Genomic DNA, 20623 nt, shown 5'->3' on the forward strand with positions numbered 1-20623 from the left:
AAGCTCCAACTGTCTGACAACAACAGGAAGGTGACATGTGTGGAGGAGGTTCAGTCATATCCTGATCATCCAGACAGATTTGATGATTATCTTCAGCTGCTGTGTAGAAATGGTCTGACTGGTCGCTGTTACTGGGAGGCCGAGTGGAGAGGAAGCGTTGATATATCAGTGAGTTACAGAAGCATCAGAAGGAAAGGAGGCAGTTATGACTGTTTGTTTGGACACAATGATCAGTCCTGGAGTCTGATCTGCTCTGATGATGGTCCTCAGTCTGTCAGGCACAATTACAGCTACACATCCATCTCCTCCTCCTCCTCCTCCTCCTCTGTCTCTCACAGAGCAGCAGTGTATGTGGACTGTCCTGCTGGCACTCTGTCCTTCTACAGAGTCTCCTCTGACACTCTGATCCACCTCCACACCTTCAACACCACATTCACTCAAACTCTTTATCCTGGGTTTTGGTTCAGTTCCTTGTCTCCTGGTGACTCAGTGTCCCTGTGCTGAGTGGAGTGTAAAGAGTGTCTCCTGTTACAGAAACACTCTGACTGTTGAACAGATAGTTCAGTCTGTACATGTCTGTCTCTTTCACTCACAAACACGTTTTCAGATTCATGGATTCAATCAGTTGATGTTTGAAACTCTTCTAAATGATTCCTTGTAAACTTCTTCCTCTTCAGTCACAAACAAACAGGAAGTGATGTCACATGTGTTCCTGTCCACACAGCAGAATGAGTCTATTGCTGACAGTGATGTACAAACAGAGTGAGCATTTCTGAGGCCCAAAATAAACTGAGTAGTTCACTGAATGAACAATGGACTGTGAGCTCAGTTCCTTCATCATTAGTATGGATTATATATGTATATGTATTATATTAGTATCATATATATCAGGTGCTGCTGCTTTCAGTCATTGTGCAAATGTGCTGTTTGTAAGCTTGTAAAGCTGCAGTCAGCTGAGACTGAAGAAGTCACCTGATCAGTGAGCAAACGTTTCTGAAAACGTCCAGATGAACAGAATCAACCTTTTGGGATCAGCCAGCAATGCAGCATCATTGTTGTTCAGCTTCAGAGGTTTGCAGGAATGAACTGATGACCAGAAACAGCTGCAAAGTCCAAGAAAATACCAGCTGGAGTTCAGCTGCATTTGAAGAAGTCAAAGAAAAGTAAGGATGGCAAAGGGCGACGTTTTCTTCCAAAGAGCTGCAAACATGGTCGACGCCTCGTTAGAAGAATCATCTGGACATTTGTGAGGAACTCTAACCAAGAAAGCAACGTCACACAGATCCAACAGACAGTTTCCATGACTGCAAGTGTTGAGTGGAAAAATGCTACATTGCATTATTGCATCCTCTCACCACAGGAGGCGCTGTTGGCACCACTGATTGCTGATCAGCTGTTCTCTGATGATCTGATTGATACTGTGAATAACGGGACTCACTGAACTCTGTGACACAGTGAAGATTACAGAGTTTAACTTCAACATCTGACTGACGTCACACAGACAGAAGGATGAACCAGTGAGGCACAGAACACAGTTACTGGAGATACTGGATCAGCTCCATGTGAACCTCTGATGGAGAAGCTGCTGAGCCAGAGAAACATCAGGACATGACAGCAGCTGCACTTATCTAACAACATGTAGCAGAGCTGATCTATGTTAGAGGATCTATCACAGCAGCTGAAGCCAAAGTCCAACACTGGATACCAGCTGAGCCTGTGCTGAGTGTAGTGTTACAGGAAAAGGGCAGAAACACTGGTAGCTCCCAGTGATGCTGACTGGGGCACAGAGCTGAATGATGCAGCATCAGGACACTGTTTCAGTCTGACTGACAGAGAAACCTGTAGCTGTATCTACATGTGAGGCAGAGGCCACACAAGCAGCTTTCTATGTTTCACAGTGACTGAGATCTTCAGTGGGGGTGGACATGCTCCTGTACAGACCTCTGAGGAGAACCAAGGTGCAGTCAAAGAGTCCAGTCTGTCCTCACAGATGTGAACATGTGCTTTCATCAGGTCTGCTGTCAGCTAGCAGGCTCACATCAGAATCACTGTTCCTGAAAAACACAGTCTGTGTGACATCATCAGTCAGCTGATGGTCCCAGATCTGAATGGTTTCTGTCTCTACTGAGGAAGTCAGAGAATATCACTGAGGTGTGGATCAGGTCTGAGTGAGCTGTGGAGGGACAGCTTTAAACAGTCCACAGGTCTCACGTCCTGCTCAGTCTGGTAGCAGATACCTCGTATTGTTCCAGATGTGCTGACATCAGCAGCAGCACAGCTGTGTGATACCATGAATCTCAGTTATTGATCCAACACACAGTAAATACAAAGATCAGGATTTCTGAGAGTAATCATTATGAGTCTGAACACATGATCACTGAATGTTAGTCTCCACAATAATAAGCTAACACAAGCAAACACAGCTTTCAGCTCTTATTTTGAAACTGGCTTATTTAGAGAGCTGTGATGTGAGCGTGCCTGGCTCTGAGGCACTTGGGTCAGCCTCTGTTGTTTAGAAGTGTTACAGACTGTGAATGACACAGACCTGTCAGTTTCCATGTTTGTCTGTAACACAGCTCAGGGCTCCATGCTGAACGCATCCATCCAGTGTTATTGATCCAGGACTGATACCAGCATTGGGATCAATACTACAACACACAATCACATGTGTCCACGTGATGCAGTTTGAAGAGCAATCAGATGTCTCTGTATGAGGAGGCGGGGTCACAGGAGGTTCACAGAAACTCTGCAGCAGCATCATCAGCTCACATGGAAACTTTGATGATTCACTTCTGTGGTGTTTTTACAGAAACACGTCACAAAATTAGCTCCACCTGTTTTGTGAGCTTTGAGTTTCTTGTCTTCATCCTGGATTCTTGTGTTGCTGTTTTTACACACAGCAGATATTTCCTGGTTGCTTCCTTGATGACCACATGAAGCTTTCTGAAGCTTGGATTGAAAACGCTTCATTACTCAAAGCTTTCCAACACAGGCCTCTGTGCTGCCATCTGGTGGACAAACATGTGAAGTGCAGCGTGAAGCTACAAATGAAACTGCTTCAGCTACGTTTATATATAACATACTATAACCTATATAATGTGGAGATCAGGGAAATTATTTTGTTGCTACTGTTAATAATCATCATCATTACCATTGCATTAATAATATAATCTACAGCATTGATATTGCATTCAGATGTTTAAACATTTTGGTACCCAATTAGCCTTTACTACAGGTGCAGTTATAACCACTTTAAACTGTTGAGTTGAATCTATGATCTTAAATGCTTTTGAATGCTTGTTATAACCTTAAGTGTGTATGGGCTGATTCTGTTGATTCTGAGTCCACTCTGTGCAAAGTCTTGACAGGAAACTGCAGGTTTGCAGAGCGTGCTTTTGCAAAAGTGAAACTAAAAGCAGAGTGTAAGTGCAGCTGATTCTGAGGAGCTGTTTGGATGATGCTATTTGAATAACCAGGTTGTTCATTATTATCTTTTATACTTTTATATTCTTTTATTAAGCTTCTAGTAGAGGTTCTTGATTAAAACATTTATTCAATATACTACATATATAGTTTTAGTAAACTGCTGACACATGTGAGAGTGGCCTCTGTTTGACTGCGAGCGTTAGTAGGTGAGAGGTGACACAGAGTGCCAAGTGAGGTCGTGACACACACAGACACACAGACATAGTAGATACATTCAGTTATAGGTGAGAGGTTAATCATGTTTGCTTGCAACTGCGGGCGTGCAGAAGTGGTATCTTACTGCAGAGCATGGTCTGTGGTTTTGGAGAAGCGGCAGTCAAAAGGTTGACAGGAAACATCTGCCATGAAGATAGAGATAATGTTCTTTTCAAACTGTGTTAAAAGTCATTGTGGTTTTGATTTGACGTATGTATGTATGTATCTGTGTGACGTTGAAGGGGCGTCATTAAATTCAAACCCCGATGGTATAAAATATCTGTTTATGCTTTGATTAGTCGGAGATCAGCGCTGTCTGCGTACGGCGCTGGTCCCCCCACGCGTGTGTTCATTAAAATCAATTGTTTGACCAAGCTCTTCTGGACCTGGTTGTTTGTACTCTCCTTCCTCAATATTTGAACCTTAACAATAACTATATGTATAGTGTATTATGTAGGTTTTAGAGCTGGGGGTAGAACTGCTGATGGCCTGGTTGTTATTTATGTTCCCATGGTTCACCAGCTCTCACACAACATCAGCACCAATGATCCACGTCCTTATAAACCTCTGAATCAGGTCCTGAAGCAGTGACGTCCTGAGTGAAGACCTCACTGATCACATGACTCTGGTCACCTGGACTCAGTGTTTCTGAAGCAGTGTGCTGGGTTTTTAAAAATCCGTGGCTGCTGCCTGATGTTGGGCCCACAGAGGAAGACGACTCACTCGCTCTTCTTCACTTCCTCCTTAAACATGTGGAAGGAGAGCAAAGTGCTGCCAGACTCTTATTTCTGACAGGAACAGAAGAAACCACAGCAAACTGGTCCAGTTCTTCATCTTCATCACAATCTGTTTATTTCTGATGGTGTCTTCAGTCTGAGGTTTGAAGTTTCCATGTCTGTGTGATGTGTGGTATGAAGGCTGCTGGTTAAACTGGGACTCACCGTTTAAAGCACTGAGTGCTCATAGAGAGATGCTCCATGAGTCCCAGTACAGACTACAAACATGGTGGAAACTTAGCTTTGATATCCACACACTCTGCACGTCTGTGAGTAACTGTGATGAAGATGTGCAGAGATCTGTGTCCAAACAGGAGAAAGACTGTAAAGACTCTATGCTTCTAACAGCCTCTGTTAACATATGTGAGGCTGTTTGTTGTTGTTGCCATGGAGCTTTGCACTGTTTGGGTCAGCAGGTCATGTGATCAGGTTTGTTCTGCTGGACGATGGTTCAGTGTCAGGTTTGTTTGCATTCATCAATAAATATCTAAATAAATCAAAGACTCCATGTTTGTTCTTTCATCATGTGACCTCTGCTCATCCATCTCTGTGTGTATCAGGATACATTTGGTTCATAATACACAGAAAAATCAGAGTTATTACCTGTAATAAATGTGAAAGATTCCTGCAGTGATAACCAGGCAGGACTGAAAGAGATCCAAGCTGTCACCACGGTAACAGCACCGTCCATCCACAGGTGAGGGGAGGAGCAAAAAGAGGGACTTTGACCATTTTATACTAAAAACACTCAACTAATGTTTCTAATATGAAACAAATAAGCCCACATTAATGTGAGCGTTTATTAAATAATAATAATGATGATTTCCTCCTGATCTCATTTCCACAGCAGAGAAAACTGTGGTGTATATTGAGGTGGAGGGTGTGGTCTGTGGCTCAGGTGTAGAGTGAGGGTGGGGTGCACCACAGCAGCATGCTGGGACTGCTGAGGGTGGAGGAGGGAGTGATGATGACATCAGAGCTGCAGCACAGAGACCAGTGAACACACAGTCTGTTCATCTTTGCATAGATACAATATACAGCACAATATTGAATGACAGACACGCTGTGGGAGCTTCCACAGATACACTGACGTCAGCATCCAGAGTCCTCCTGCTGCTCCCCCCTCAGAGCCCCGTGATCAGCACCAACACATTCAGTTAGATGACAGAGTCCAGCTGCAGCTAGAATCAGCTCCCCTCTGTGAACAACAGCACAGCGTCAGTGTTTCACACTCAGTGAAAGGAGGAAACAGCAGAAGAACACCATGTGTGCTACGTTTCCCAGGACACACTACAAACTGCACAAATACAGAGCAGCACGTGGAAGGACCTGGAGCTGCATTTACAGAGCTGCAGACAGCGTGATGTCCTGTATGGACAGGTGGAAGGAACCAAGTCCTCAGCTGGAACACTCGTGTTTGTCCACAGACAGGAAACACAGCAGGAAACTTCCTCACAGAAGTGCAGCTCATGGATAACACACTTCCTGTCAGTCAGAATGAGGCTGCAGCCAAACACAGAAAGGTGTTTTTGTCCAGATGAGCCCAGAGAAGAAACACGAGTGTTCACAGACATCAGAAGCTCAGAGAGGTGAAACATGAGGTTGGAGTCCTCGTCAGCATCCAGAAGAGCTGCTGTGAAACCCTGAGTACTCATGACAGACTCTGATGGCACAAACACATCATGATTCAAACAGAAAGACAAACATGGAGCTCCTGATCCTCCTGCATGAGAACAAGCTGACATGAGCGCTGTGTCTGAGAGTGTCTCCCTGTCACAGTGACAATAACACAGCTGCTGCTCACAGTCATTAAACTGACCTGAGGTCAGCTGTGCTCCTTACATATGAACCATGTGACCTCACATCAGTGCTGTGGATGACTGTAGTCATAGAAGAGTAGAGCTGTAGCAGGTGGTGTGAGGAGGAGGTGGTGTATTCTAGTTAACGCAGTACTGAAACACTCCAGCAGAGGGCGCTGTTAAGTCCTTATTGTAACACAGTTACTGTGTGCAGTTAGACTTCATACATAATCTGCACTTATTTCCATCAGACATGCTGTCAGTAAATGATTGGTTTCTATTGATTCTACTTCCTGTTGACTCGTTTGATGACAGTGAAACAATCACAGCTGATTGTGTGATGATGTAAACTGTCACTGTTACATTCAGTGTGTGTGACATAATGTTAGTGCAGGCTGATAACAGCCTGGTTCTGTTAGAAACACATGAACGTGTCCATAGATCAGTGTGTGTTTAACATGAGAGCTTCAGCCCTGCTGATGTGTTAAATAAAGACATGCAGGAAAACTGATGAGACTCTGAAATAACTCTTTATATTTATAATGTAACTCTGCATCAAAAGAACAACAAAGGATCCCAGACAGGTTTCTGTGAACAAAGACCATTCTGATGTTTCTGTGTTTCTAACACTTTGACATTATTAGTAAACAGACTGCAGTGAGCAGCATTTATAAAGAGCTTCTATATAAAGATATGACAGCTGTTTGACAAGTTTATCACTCTGTGTTTGGACCTGATCAGTCCAGCTGTTTACTTGAAACATGTTCATTTACCTGTTCTGTTATATTCATGTTCTTGTCTCTGTTGAAAACACATTTTAATGTCCCTCAGATTTTTCTCCCAGATGAATAAATATAAAAATGACACAAACTGACTGCAGCTACTTTTTGTCCTTTCTGTCAAAAACCTTCATGTGACTCATGAGAGACACGTTTCAGCTGTTTGTGACAGATCAGAGGCCAACAAGTCATTTATAACACTTTCCATCATTGTTTAAAGTTCTCAGTGTTTCTGTGTTGCTGCGTATAGGATCTCCCAGCATCATCACTGTGCTGTCCAATCATTGTGTGCGAGGTTACCCTTATAGTGCGATGTGTGTTTGCACAAAGAGAAGCATGTGTGTCAAATATAAATAAGCACAGAACAGAAACAGCTGCTCGTTTCTTCTGTTTAGAGTCAAGTTAGTGTTTTGTGTCTTTGTTTGAGGCCTGATGTCGAGCAGAGGTGTGTGTAACTGCACTGGTCTGTTATATGTGTGAAGTGTGTGCTTCTCTTCAGCATCATCTTTGTCACTGCTGATTCCTTTGTGTCATCATGTGTTGAGAAGAGAGAACAGTTATAACGGAGGAGCAAAAGGAAGCCCTGAAATCTGCATCAACAAGGAAGTGTTGGCTCACCAGTGATCCCAGCAGAGCCACTGGTTTGGCTCCAGTTGTTCTAGATTCAATGATGTTGTTGCTACAGATACATGTCAGCATCTTTATTGAATTTAATATGAAGCAGAAATGGTGTCATTAGGAGAAGAAGAGGAGAACAAGTCCGGCGAGGAGGCAGCAGCTCTTAAAGATGAAACAGCAGCTCAGCCCTGAGCTCAGAGAGCTGCACATGAAAAAGCTCCTCAAGCAGATCCTGTCAGAGGTTTGTCATCAACAGGAGGAACTGTTCACATCATAGGATGAAGATGCTGTCAGCTGGATGAAGAAGGTTATTTAATGCAAACGTTCACACTGAAGTCAAATTGTTGTCGTGTTGAACAGATTCATGTACTGATCGTCTCCAGAATGTTAGAAGAGCTTCAATGAATCATTAGAAACAACTTACAGCTGCACAGCTGTGTCAAACACATCTGTGTGTCATTGTGGGATTGTTGTGTTTCTACATGTGACACACGTCTAAAACATGCACACAATCTGAACACAAACAGGGACTCATGTGTTCCCACAGCCAGATGCTGAGAGCCATTTCCTTGTAGTCCTGTGTCTACATACATGAACCATTAGATGTTATTGGAATGATTGTCAGCTCTGATAGTTTCATGTGTGTTTAGCTGGACGCTGTTTGATCCTCGACATGTTTAAAGGTGTCCAGTCCTGAGACACTGGGGCTGGAAACAGCTGTGATGTCATTGGACTGTCACACAAACAGAAGTGCATGAAGTGAGCAGCCGAGGAGCCGCTGATGTTTTGGATTCAACAGCATTTGAAAGGTCGACACAGACACATTTGCACACAGAAAGCTGAATCTGTCATATGCCACAGTGAACTCACTGTTCAGTGGGAGGGGCACGAAGGGCGGCTCGGCTGAGGAGATATTTGTGTCTATGTTACAGAACTGCGCTACAACGCTGACATATTTGTCTCCGTGTTGTGGGTGCAGGCAGAGTTATGGCTGGATGGTGTTTATAGTGAACAGGCTCCCCTGTTATTAAAGCAGAATCGTGTTTCTCATTTAAAGTGGCACATTTCTGAAATGTACAGTAACCATGAACATATTCGTTCTCTAAATGAACGCCACGAGTTGTTGCTGCTCTACTCTGAACTCATTCACACGAGCACTTTCTGCTCGAGTGCTTCCTCTGTTCACAGCCACACTCACGGATGCGCTGGAGAACAGCTCGGGTAAGAAGTGTGAACAACATGCTGGCATTTCATTCTACCTGCAGTGGTCAAATCAAGGCAGTGGTCAAATCTAGCTTCTTTCAGCTCAGGCAGCTGCAAAAACAAAGCCAATTCTTTCACGGCAGCACTTTGAGACAGTGATCCAGGCCTTTGTCAGCACTCGGCTGCATTACTGTGATGACCTTCATGTTGGGGTCAGCGCATCATATATTAGTCAAAATGCTGCAGCTCGTCTTTTAACTGGCACTCGAAAGTTTGAGCACATTTCCCCTGTTTTAGCTTCACGTCACTGGCTGCCCATTTCTTTTAGGATTCATTTTAAAATTCTTTTATTTACTTTTAAAGCTCTCCATGGCCTCGCCCCATCTCATCTCTCTGAGCTGCGACAGCCTCATACAGGCCAGCTGATCAGCTGCTCCTGCATGTACCCAGGACTGGGCGTAAACTTAGAGGAGATCCTGCTTTTGCTGTAGCAGCTGCAAACTGTGGAGCGAGCTTCCTTTGGAGATCAGACAGGCCTCTTCTTTACCTGTTTTTAAGTCTTGAAAACCCGCCTCTTTACCCTGAGCTTTGACACCACGTGAGATGTTGGTTTTTATTTCAGTTGTTTTTAGGTGATTCGATGCTGTTTTATCTTGTTTTGTTTTCATTTGATGTTTTATGTGTTTTATTTGTTTATTTTGCTGTTTTCTGTTGTTCTATTGTTTTAACTTATTTTCCGTGCAGCACTTTGTTCCTGTGCTGGCTATTTTAAAGTGCTTTATAAATAAGATTGGATTGGATTGGACTGCCACCAACAGCTCTGTAACACACTGTGCACACAATGCTATCATTGTCTTTTCTTTTTAGCTGCTTTTACATTTTAGTTGCTCACTTCTGATAAACTGAATAAAACAGGAGAACACACAACCTGGAAATCTTCAACCACACACAAAATACATACGTTTCCCTGGTAAAGTACACAACCTCTGCAGTACCGCTGAGTTTTCTACAAGCGCACAAAGCTGCTACCAGCTCTGCTGCTGTGACCTGTGTTACCTGTGTTAGGCTCTTACATCCATACGATGGTTGAAGGACCGGCCGTGTCCCGTCTTCCTTCTGTGCATAATCGTGGCCCCTGCTGAAAGCTGACCCCGTTCTCCCACAGTGTTGCTGAAATGGTGAAACTGGAGCACGAATCGATCTGGGAGCTTTGATGAGAGATCAGCTGAAGTTTGACTGCAGCCTGATTCACTTTAGGACAACCAGTTTGCTTTTAATGTTTTTCTGCCTGATTCATTCTGATACACAAACACAGGCTGAACGGTGTCTGTGCTCCCACATCCTCAGTGTCCGTCTCAACACCTCTGCATCCTTCACTCACTTCTTAGCATGCAGGACGTGTGTGTGTGTGTGTGTGTGTGTGTGTGTGTGTGGCACAGGGGAATGTGGGACTTTGTCCTGATGTGAATGTGTGTGTGGATCTTCTCCTCCCGGCCTATCACAGTGAGGAATGGAGGTGGTGTCAGTGTGGGTCAGTGTCACTGGGAGCTGTGGGCGTCTCCACAGTGGGCCTGGGAAACTTTGAAAAGATGTTTTCTTCTTTCGGCCATAAAATCCAGATCTTGGTTTCCTCTTTGTGAGCACAACAGAGACTCCCCTTGTCTCTTACACAGCCCCCCTTTGGCTTTCATGCACACACACCCACTCAGGGAATAAAGTCACTGCAGCCATTTAGCTGCTTCTCAGCACTCGCTGCATAACCTGAGGTTGGTCAGCCGGTCGACTCGTCGTGCATAGTGACAAATGAGGGATTTCAAATATTTGCAAAGCGATGCATCAGGTTTCTTTGCAGATGAAGTGAGACGTGGATGTTTCACAGCACCAATGAAGATTGTGTTTAAGTGCAGCCGGGCGCACGCTCCCCCAGCGACGCCAGCTTCTTCTCACCGTGCAAACACTTTGATTTGAAATAGATTACAGCCGTGAGTGTTTGACTGTGATGGACTGGTGATGTGATCAGGGTCGCAGGTTTCCACCCGCCTCGTCTCTTTGCATGCAGTGAAGGAAACTATGCAAACTATGCAAGGTGTGCAGTAACAGGTCTGAACAAACCAGCAGCAAATAACTTCCAGTCTCCACAGGTTCAGTGCAGCTGGTGTAACAAACGTTTGGTTACAACATATTAATGTTCGCACACTGCTGTAAAAACAGTTTTATTAAAATGAACGTGCACTTTTGTAGAAGCTCGTGGTGAACGCTCCACTGCCTTTGTTTTATTGTTACTATTATGTTGTGATGGGTTGAACAGGATGACTTGAGACGTGTGCGATGTGACAGAATAGACAGATGGAAGCCTTCATGTTGGATCAGAACGACGTCGGGCTTGTTGGTCTGCTGTGGTTTGATCAGAAGACTTCCTCAGATCAGCACCGTGGCCCTCCTCTTCCTCTCCCCCATCTGCTTCTTCTAGCAGCTTCCAACACACTGAGGTCTCTGACAGTGAGAGTGACTCCAGTGTTCCTGTAACTTTGAAGCAGAGGTTCAAGACAGATTTGATCTTTCCTTCTGTTTGGGATTGAAGTGATGTAATATCAGGGGGGGCAGGGGGGGCTATGATGTCCTGTCATTCTCATGTAAATCTGTGTTGGGAACATTAATGTTTAGTAAATGTGAAGTTAGCAGAGCAGTTTTGGTCTGAATCCACTGACGTCTTTCTTAAATACTGCAGGAACAGTTAGGAGTGTAACTGTAATCTGTAACTGTAGTTTGGCTGAGCTGGAGTCTTTGGGTTCATCATGTCGTTGGATGCTCACCTCCTGCAGCTGCTGGCTGCTCTCCCAGATGAGAGATGATATCTGAATGTCCTTTATAATAACCTTAATTCCACACACACACACACACACACACACACACACACACACACACACACACACACACACACAATGAGCTGTCTAATCAGCTGACCGGAGCAGGTGCTGTGTGTGAGAGCGATGTTGGGGTTGTGAGGGCCCAAAGAGCTGGATGTCAGCCCCTGTGGAGGACAGAGGGGGTATGGACGTCCAGAGCGTTCTCACTCCCGAGGCGTAACATGTCGACGTTTTGTCACGTCCCGCGGCGTTCCTGAGGAACGCGAAAGGAGACCTTCGGCGTTCTTATGGTACGCGGCGGGTTATGGCTGGAATCCAGTGCAATGACGCTCCCGCGGGAGTAGACGTTCCAGCCCTGTATTCCAGCCCTAAACCTAACCTTATCCCTAGCCCTGACCATAACCTTATTCCTGACCTTAACCAGGACTTTAATGATGTTAAATAGCGTGTTTCTAAGCGATTTGAAGAATAAGAGCGAACATGTGTAGGTTCAGTCCAGACGGTTCTCATATTTCCTCTTTTTCCGAGGTCGTCATTTAGGAACGTGGTGGGTAGCCGAAAACGTAATATGGTGACGATTTGTCACCTAGCGTAAAATGTTACGCTTTGGGAGTGAGAACGGGTTGTTACAGTTCAAACAGGTCCAACATAAGAAATATGCAGAAAATATCCTGCTATAACAGTTTGGGTCAAAGTGCAGATGTTCCAGATGTTCTGAGTCTGTCTGTGTTTCATGTTAACATGTAGATGTTGGACCAAAGTGAAGCTTTTTGATGTGACAGCAGGAATGTGAAGTGTAACTCTGAGCTGTAGGAAATGAAACTAAACGGACTTTTTCTCCTTTATTTATAGGAAAGTGTAGGAGAGCAACAGATGAACAAGCGTTACTGTAACAGGAAACATCAGAGGACCTTTATGTTCATCATCATCACTGTTTCCTTGTTCTGTCACAAACACACACTTCCTGCTCTCTCTCTGATGGATCTGATTGGCTGTTTCATTCACAGGAGGTCAGGGCGTCACACAAACAGCTTTAACTGCACAACGACACACTTTAAATCATCTGCAGACAAACCTGTGTGTTTGATTTATGAAGAAATAATAAAGACGTGTGTACAGCTGTCCATGAAGCAGCTTCTCACACAAACTCTGACACTTCAGCCACTTTAATTCCTGCAAAGCTGCGTAATAAAGAGCTGTGACTGCTATGAGCTGCTGATGATGACTGCATGAAGCTCTCAGCTGAAGCTTCTTTCATTTATTTTAATGTTAATGTCGCCTTTTTAAGTCTGTGTGAGGATTTTAATGACACACATTAAAGGAGCTTCTTTGATTAGAACCAAATTCATGTTGATTTTCAGCCTGAAATGATAAAAACTTTAATAATTCTGTTTATAATCATCAACCTGGAGACTAATGAAAAGTATAATAGTGAAAAAAAGCCGTTATTATTTGAGTAATGCCTGAATCTGCTCAGAGACGGAGACAACACAGAGGTGTTGATGACAGTTTGACATTAACTGAATTAAAAACAAAGTGCTCTTATTGTGAAAATCTGCCTCCTACTTCTTTAAATCGTTTTTATGTATTTTTTAACGTCACAGTGAAACATTGAGGCATTAATCTGACACAGTTTGATCAGCAGCTGTGTTTTCACTGACGTTTCACTTTGATTTGTTCAGACTGAGCAGAGAGGATCGGTTCTCTGTGTGCGCACTGCTGAGAAACACAAGCTCATTTCTGCTGTTTCATGAAAAGTGTTATGGAGGAACAAGAAGTTCAGCCTCTAAACTCTCAGCGTGAGGACTAAGTGAAGAGTTTCAGAGCAGAGAGTTTTGGCTCACAGCTTTTAGCGTCTACACAAAGAGACGATTACGCACTTGATCTGAGAACATCTCCACCTCCTACAAACAAACTCTCCTACGAGCAGCTGTCACAACCACAACAGGCAGAAGACTGGATCCTGCTGCAGGTTAATGATTGATCTAAAGGCAGCTGACCTTTGAGCAGGAACTTGTGAGTCTTTTATTGTGTTTAATGCTCACAGTGCTGAAGCCTGCAGACACACCAACATCATATTATTTGTTCTCAGGGTTGTTCGGCGTGGTGGAGTGGGAACAGAAACTTTCTGCAGGTTAATTATTGATCAAACTAAAGTCATATTAAGGAGCTACTGGCACGGAGTCAGAGCAGAGCTCAGAAATCTGAAATATATCAAAGTATATTAAAGTTAGAGTTTAGAGAACACTGTTTGGTTAGCTGCCTCAAAGGCAGATGACTCTCAATATCACAAGATCAGGTGAAATTTCAGACCAAGGGAAAATCACTGGGATTATCTGTGAAGAGGGAGAAAAGCATAGACCTCGTCTACCTTATAGACATTTTGAAAAGGTAAGAGTGAATCTGTCTTCATTCATCTACATGGAAACATAAAACCAAAAAACAAACCAATACAACAAAATCACACCCAGTAGGGCTGGGCGATATAAACAATAAACGACAGAATCGATTAAATTTGGTCAACGATAGAGATTTTGACTATACCGCTCTATCGCGACAGCGCATGTGATGATGTCATCAAACTGCACCTGTTTTGGTCGAAAGCATCGCAGCGGTTAAAACCATTATCCTCTGCAATTATGCTGGGTGACAGTCACAGCAAAGAGATGAAGCACTTTTGAAACGCGGGGAAAGCCAAAAACTGCGCTTCCTCCACTTCCGTAACATTGATTCAATAATGTTGAATTCTCTGCAGCTGCTCTATTCCCATGTTGTGGCAGTATATTAATAACTAGCCTCGTGTTGTGGATGAATGATCTCAGTTGTTCTCGTGACTGAAGTTTGGCCCGTGTACAGCATCCTGCTATGCGACTGCATTTGTCCCTGACCACCAGAATCACTCACGTTAACTTTTATCGAGTGGAAAAAGAGTTGGGGTTCATCCTCCAGCTTCACTGTGCTAATGTTATGCTAACATAGCTGTGTCGCTAGCAATCACGTAGCACAACATTATATACCAGGTAGTCCAACTTCAGTAACCCTGCAAACGCCACTGCTGTTTAGTTTTCTGTCTTCATTTATGTTGGAAGTGGTAGCAGAGCTGTTTGAATTAGTTTCAAAAATCTCAGTCAGAACATGGTATGAAATGTTTAGGTGTAAACTAGCGCGCTAACTTCCTGTTAACTTCTAACTCCGTTAAATTTAATAAATTCTGTTTTCATGGATATTAAACTTAATTGTTACATCTGCTAAAGCAGCAACGCTGATGATTTTATTAAAGATGAAAGAATTTAGACCGTTTTTAACTCTCAGTGTTCGTTTGACTTTGGGACCTGAAGCTGTCGGAGTTTTGGACCCAGATTACTCCGCGAAGCTCCTCACCACGGCAGCCGTAATGCTCTGACGATCCATCAAGCAGTGCGGCTTACCAAAGTTGTGCTAAAACATTTTTAACAGATTTCTGCAGCCAAAATCGGTTCGAGGTCACGAAGCACAACCAGAATTCATACATAAGGCACACTCTTGATTTTTGAGAAAATTAAAGGATTGTAAGTCTGCCTTATAGTGTGGAAAATACGTTATACAGAAGAAAAGAATATATCGCGATATATATCGTTACCGCACATGCTTCAAATTATACCGCGATATGGATTTTAGGCCATATTGCCCAGCCCTAACTCCCAATTTATTTACAACATTTGAAACATACAGTGTAGCTCCGTCAAAACACTCCAAGGCCAAGTGAAAGTGCTGAGAGGGAAAAGATCATGATTAATGATTTATTTAAACTCATAACTGGCTGCAGCAGCTGAACTTTGACCTGTGAGCTGCAGCTTAAGCTTCTTTTATGGTTCAGTGTTTAATGTGTAAACTGTTTATCACTGCAGAGACGCCTACAGGCTATCTACTGTTCAAAAGTGAATTGTTATACACAGTGCAGCAGCTGACCATTGACCTGTGAGCTTCAGCCTCTTTGCTGGTGTGAAGTGTTTAATGTGACGCAGTCTGCAGACACAGACGACTGCTGACGGAGAAGAAGCAGAGGATTTTCTCTGTTTCTACACAGACCTGGTCCAGACAGCAGAGAGCTGCAGAGTGAAGACGTTCATTGGAAGAAGCTGAGTAAGTTCAACGTCCTCTTTGAATCCTGGATCAGGAAGTGAATATTTGGTGTTTAAATAAGGTTTCTGTCTTTGACTCAGTCTGCTGTCACTTTTTAGAGAGAAAAGGAGATTTTAGATTAACTGGTGTTCCTGCTGCTCCAGCATTAAAGCACAGTATAGGTGACTGCGCTGATGCCTGTTTATAATTTCACCAAAGCTAATAAACTGTTGGCTAAATTTTCTTGTTTTCAGATGTAAACAGAGGTGAGAGGAGGAGATAATAAGGATTAAATATTATGCTGAATGACTAAATTCTGCTAGTCTGTGACGTAACTCCCAGCAGCATCGCCTCATTTCTTTGACCTTTAACATGAGTTAGCTTAGCTAGCAGAGCAGCTATCTCTGCTGTCTGTCATGTGACCGAGTCAAGTGTGTGTAGTAGACTTGTTAGCATAGCTAGCAGGCTGAAAGAAGCTAGCAAACTGTGTAGTAGACTTGTTAGCATAGCTAGCAGGCTGAAAGAAGCTAGCAAACTGTGTGAACACTTTGTAAGAGGTGAGCAGTGAAGGATAAGGAGCTCCTCCAAATGCTGATAATGCACTTAACCTGAATTTACTGCTTGTTACATTATATGTGATGTTCAGTCAAAAACAATTACTTAAATTAACATTATTATTAGTAGTAGTATTAGTATTAGTATTTGTTTATTATTCATAACATGGCTCCCTACTGTAGTGGTTTGAACAACTGATCTGTGGTTATTGTGTCCCTGCAAATTCAACAATGCGCCTCAATGCAAAGCATCAAACAAATATTTTTATTATCAAGTCCTACTGGATGAATCACCGTAGCTCTGACAGTGAAGCACACTCATTTTTATTGGTAGTCACCTTGTAAGCAATGTTCCCTCTAAGCTGCGCACTGTTGGCACGGTCTCTGCGCAGAGAAAATCTGTATTGAGCACACAAAAAGAATTCTAACCTGAATTGAAATTAAAGTAAATATGTGCCGGTGTTTTAGCAAAGCGGCTGATGTGGAGTGAAGCCACGTTAATGACAACGTGTACAACCATTGGAGATGTGAGCAGGACAGACGGAACAACTGACAGGAAAAGTGTGGACTTTATACCAGTTTTTAAATTGTGTTGATCGACCACGTAAAACCAGAGTTATGATAAAAATATCTGCAATGTTTGGTTTTCTTCCTGAATACTGTCGTTGTTTATATTTACTGCAGGAAGAAACGGTAAAAACTGCGTTTTATAAGGAAAACGCTCGAAAGCCTGTGAGCAAAAACAATACCAACCCCCCAGCCTTTCCTATTGGTCGAAAAATGTACCATGTCGACCAATCAAAACATGGCATTTAGTTGTTAAGAAACGGAGTGACGGCGGTGTTTTGAGATGTGAGAGATTTGAGACGTTTAGAGCAAATCTTGTGTAGTTAGTGTGTAGTTAGTGTGTAGTGTAGTCAATAGTGTTGTTGTGTGTGTCAGAACAATGAGGCGACTGCTGAATGTTACAGGTGTTACAGCAGTGACACATCTGCTGTTGTCAGGCCTGCAGGTATCAGGCTGTTGTTCTCCTTCATCTCATAGTGGACAGAAATAATTTTTTGGAGCGGCACAAATAATTTGTGTGGCATCAGATTTGATGCAGAACAGCTGATTGTTCTGTAAATAGTTTGAAATGTTTATTTAAAAAAAAACACCTTGGCTGTAGTTTTTTGCAGTAAACAGCTGCAAAAAACTCTGTTTGCAAAACTCAGTTACTTTTTTGAAGAAGTAACTATATAATTAACTGCCCAACATTGGTCATTATTTACTGTATGTTGCAGACAGAGTTACAGACTCTCTCCCAGACCACAGACTCATAATACAAGTCAGAGCTTTATTTAAAGAAAGTTGTGTTTTCAAAATTGAAGTTCAAGTTATTTTTCCTTCCAATAGTGTTAACATGCTACAGGTCATGAACAAGATTTTCTTTTTTAACTTTCATTGTAAGTGGGCTAAAGCAGTTAATTAAAAGTAGTTTAACAGAAATGTAAACGCTGTAAATTGATTATTTTAATAAACATGTAACTTGGATGGATTCGACGCTGGCGTGACCACAGTGCACACGTCTAATGTCGCTCACAGTGGATCGCTCAGGGAGGTTGTGTGTTCGCTCAGACACGTGAAACATTAGAGGGAACATTGCTTGTAAGTGCAAGCTTTAAACTCTCATGGATGAGTAAAACTCATTAGAAACACTGGCGAGTGGCAGTGAGTGAATAACAGGTCTGACAGCAGCAGCAGGGACGGTGCTGTCATAGTTTAATGTGGAGTCTGTTTGAACTCAAACACTGAAGAGCAAAGAAAAGAACTTTAATGGTTCTGGGTCCCTTTGACCAAGCACTTTGCATTTTTTGTATTATGGTTTATGGTTCTGGTTCATTTACAGTCTTATTTATGCTGCTTTGAGTTTCTTATACTTCCTGTTTAGTTCCTTGATCATTAGATTCCCTCTGTGCCTCTGTGTGTCTCTGTGTGTGTTTGTGTGTGTTTGTGTGTGTTTGTGTGAGGCCTGGTGCTCCATTCTATATTTCCTCAGCCTGTCATGTCTCTCTTGTCTCCTCTTTCCCTCACTCACTCTCGTCTGCCTTTCCTCCACTCCTCTGTCAAGCTCACGTGTCAGTGTTGTGTTCCTTTGTTTGCTGTTTTATTGTGAAAGTCTTGCATTCTTTGTTCAGTGTGTTTCATTTTTCCTGTGAAGGTTCTCAGTCATCCAGGTCATCATAGTTTAAGGAGCTTGGAAAGAAAAGCATCTGGACTTCTATAAGTTGCTTGAAGATGTTTCGCCGTTATATTTGGGTCCTACCCTGTCTGCATTATGCAGCTAGTTCAAGACCAACATTTTTCTAGTTTCCCAAACAGTGAATCAGTGTGTGTCAGTGAATGCATCGTGTGTGCTTCAGGCTCCATCTAGTGGACTGATAGCAGAGCAGCTGATGGCAGCTTCCTCTGCCTCACACTGCTGTCTGACTGCATCCAGCTGACACTGAGATGAAGCAGGAAAGAAGCAGCTGATATTTGGACAGCACACATGATGAAAGGAGGATTTCAGCTGATGTGCACATGAATGATTTGTGTTTCCTCTGCAGGTAGAAAGTGTGTGTGAGCTGAATTGAGCAGCATGGATCAGTGTGAGGACAGAGAGGAGGGAGTCCCTCCCTCTAAAAGCACTCTGTGTGGGGAACATGAGAGCCAGACCAAAGCTCAGAGGTGAGATGACTATCTCTAACTGTCCATGACTCTTCTCCATGTCACAGCTCAGCACTCACATCACTGCTCCATCATTATTCACAGGAACCAGCCTGGACCTCCACCCAGCTCTGTGTCCTCTAAGAGCAAACGGGTGAAGCATTTCTTTCGTAATTTAGGGCAAAAAAAGTCATCTGACGAAAAGTAAGTTCATGTCAGTATTAAAATGTTTGAAATTTCAATCAGCTTTTACTATTTAACAATTTATACTTTATTTATACTTTTTATGGACACATTGGATGTGACACATGTTTCATGTTCACTTACTTTTAGCGTCAATCAGAAACCACCCAGCTCTGTGTCCTTACAGAGTGACTGGTCTGAAGAGCGCTACATTAAATTTAAATCCCAACCTGTGTCTGCTGCAGAGAGGTGAGCTGTTAGCAACATGAACTCTTTGATTTAACTGCTTGATGTTGTTGGATATAAACTACAAACACGTCGTTCCCTCAGTCCCATTTAAACTGTCTTTTAAAACAAGCCTTTGGTTTCTAAACAACTGAAAACCCACTTCAGCAAACAGGAAGTGATCAGAGCGTCCGTCCACTTCCTGTCAGGCCCTGCAAACATTTCATATTGAAGAAAAGTCGTTGATATCTCACATTTTTACTCCACCACATTCAACCATTTTGACATTTTACAGCATGAAACTCTTGTCACATGACTCCTGTTATGTTATAGAGTCATGTGACCACCAGGGAGGGATTTGTATGGATGAAACACATTCAAATCAATCTGATTCATCAATGGAAACATTTTTGGTGTAAATGCAGCAACACTGAAAACGCTGAAGATAAAAACACAACAGATGAAATATGAACAAATCGAGGCTTTGAATACACGTGTGTGTGTTTGAGACACAGAGATAAATGGATTGTGTGTCTGTCCTATTGCTGCGTGAGGGTTTTATTGTAGATTTTGTGCGTGTACACTTTTGACCACGAAGGTGTTGAAAGGGCGTAAAACAGTTGGAGGCACTGTTACACCCCGGCCTAGGCAACCGGGGTGCAACGTAGAAAAACAAAGATAAGGAAAATAAAACCACGAAGGCTCTCCACCAAAATCCCAAAACATCCCATGACGAAAGTATTAACAAACCCATTCACAACTATTTACAACAAACTATTTATTTACAACAAAACACCAAACTATTTACAACACGGGGGAGATCGCGACCATGACACACTGAAACACAGGGTTTAAATACATAGAAGGAGCAATCAGGAAATGGACCACAGGAGGGAAACACAGCTGGAGCAAATTAGAACTGACGAGACAGGGAAAATGTAAACTGAACACACTAAGATAACACAGACTTTCAAAGTAAAGCAGGAAATACATAAGTCATGCAAAAACAAAACACTGACACACCGAAACGTAACATTTCCCCCTACCCAAAAATCAAACATGTAACCCCAAGTGAAAAGTTTGATTCAGACAAACGAAGGCTGAAACGAAGGCAGACGAAGCTGATGGAGGCTGGAGCGGTCCCACTGA

The 20623-nt window shown here is 42.9% G+C and overlaps 1 protein-coding gene across 1 annotated transcript in view; it reads left to right on the plus strand.

Moving 5' to 3' along the window:
• The window catches only part of LOC146577138 (protein NLRC3-like), a 291287-nt gene that overhangs the window by 64203 nt on the left and 206461 nt on the right, over positions 1-20623 (plus strand). Inside the window, exon 3 of the mRNA XM_085268128.1 lies at positions 19410-19498. Coding sequence (XP_085124254.1) covers positions 19410-19498 — 89 coding nt within the window. The remainder of the gene's footprint in view (positions 1-19409; positions 19499-20623) is intronic.

Source organism: Mchenga conophoros, linkage group LG3, assembly GCF_057382185.1.
Source record: "Mchenga conophoros isolate Kocher_MC1m ecotype Shallow Benthic linkage group LG3, M_conophoros_male_GT1.1, whole genome shotgun sequence".
NCBI classification, from domain to species: Eukaryota; Metazoa; Chordata; class Actinopteri; order Cichliformes; family Cichlidae; genus Mchenga; species Mchenga conophoros.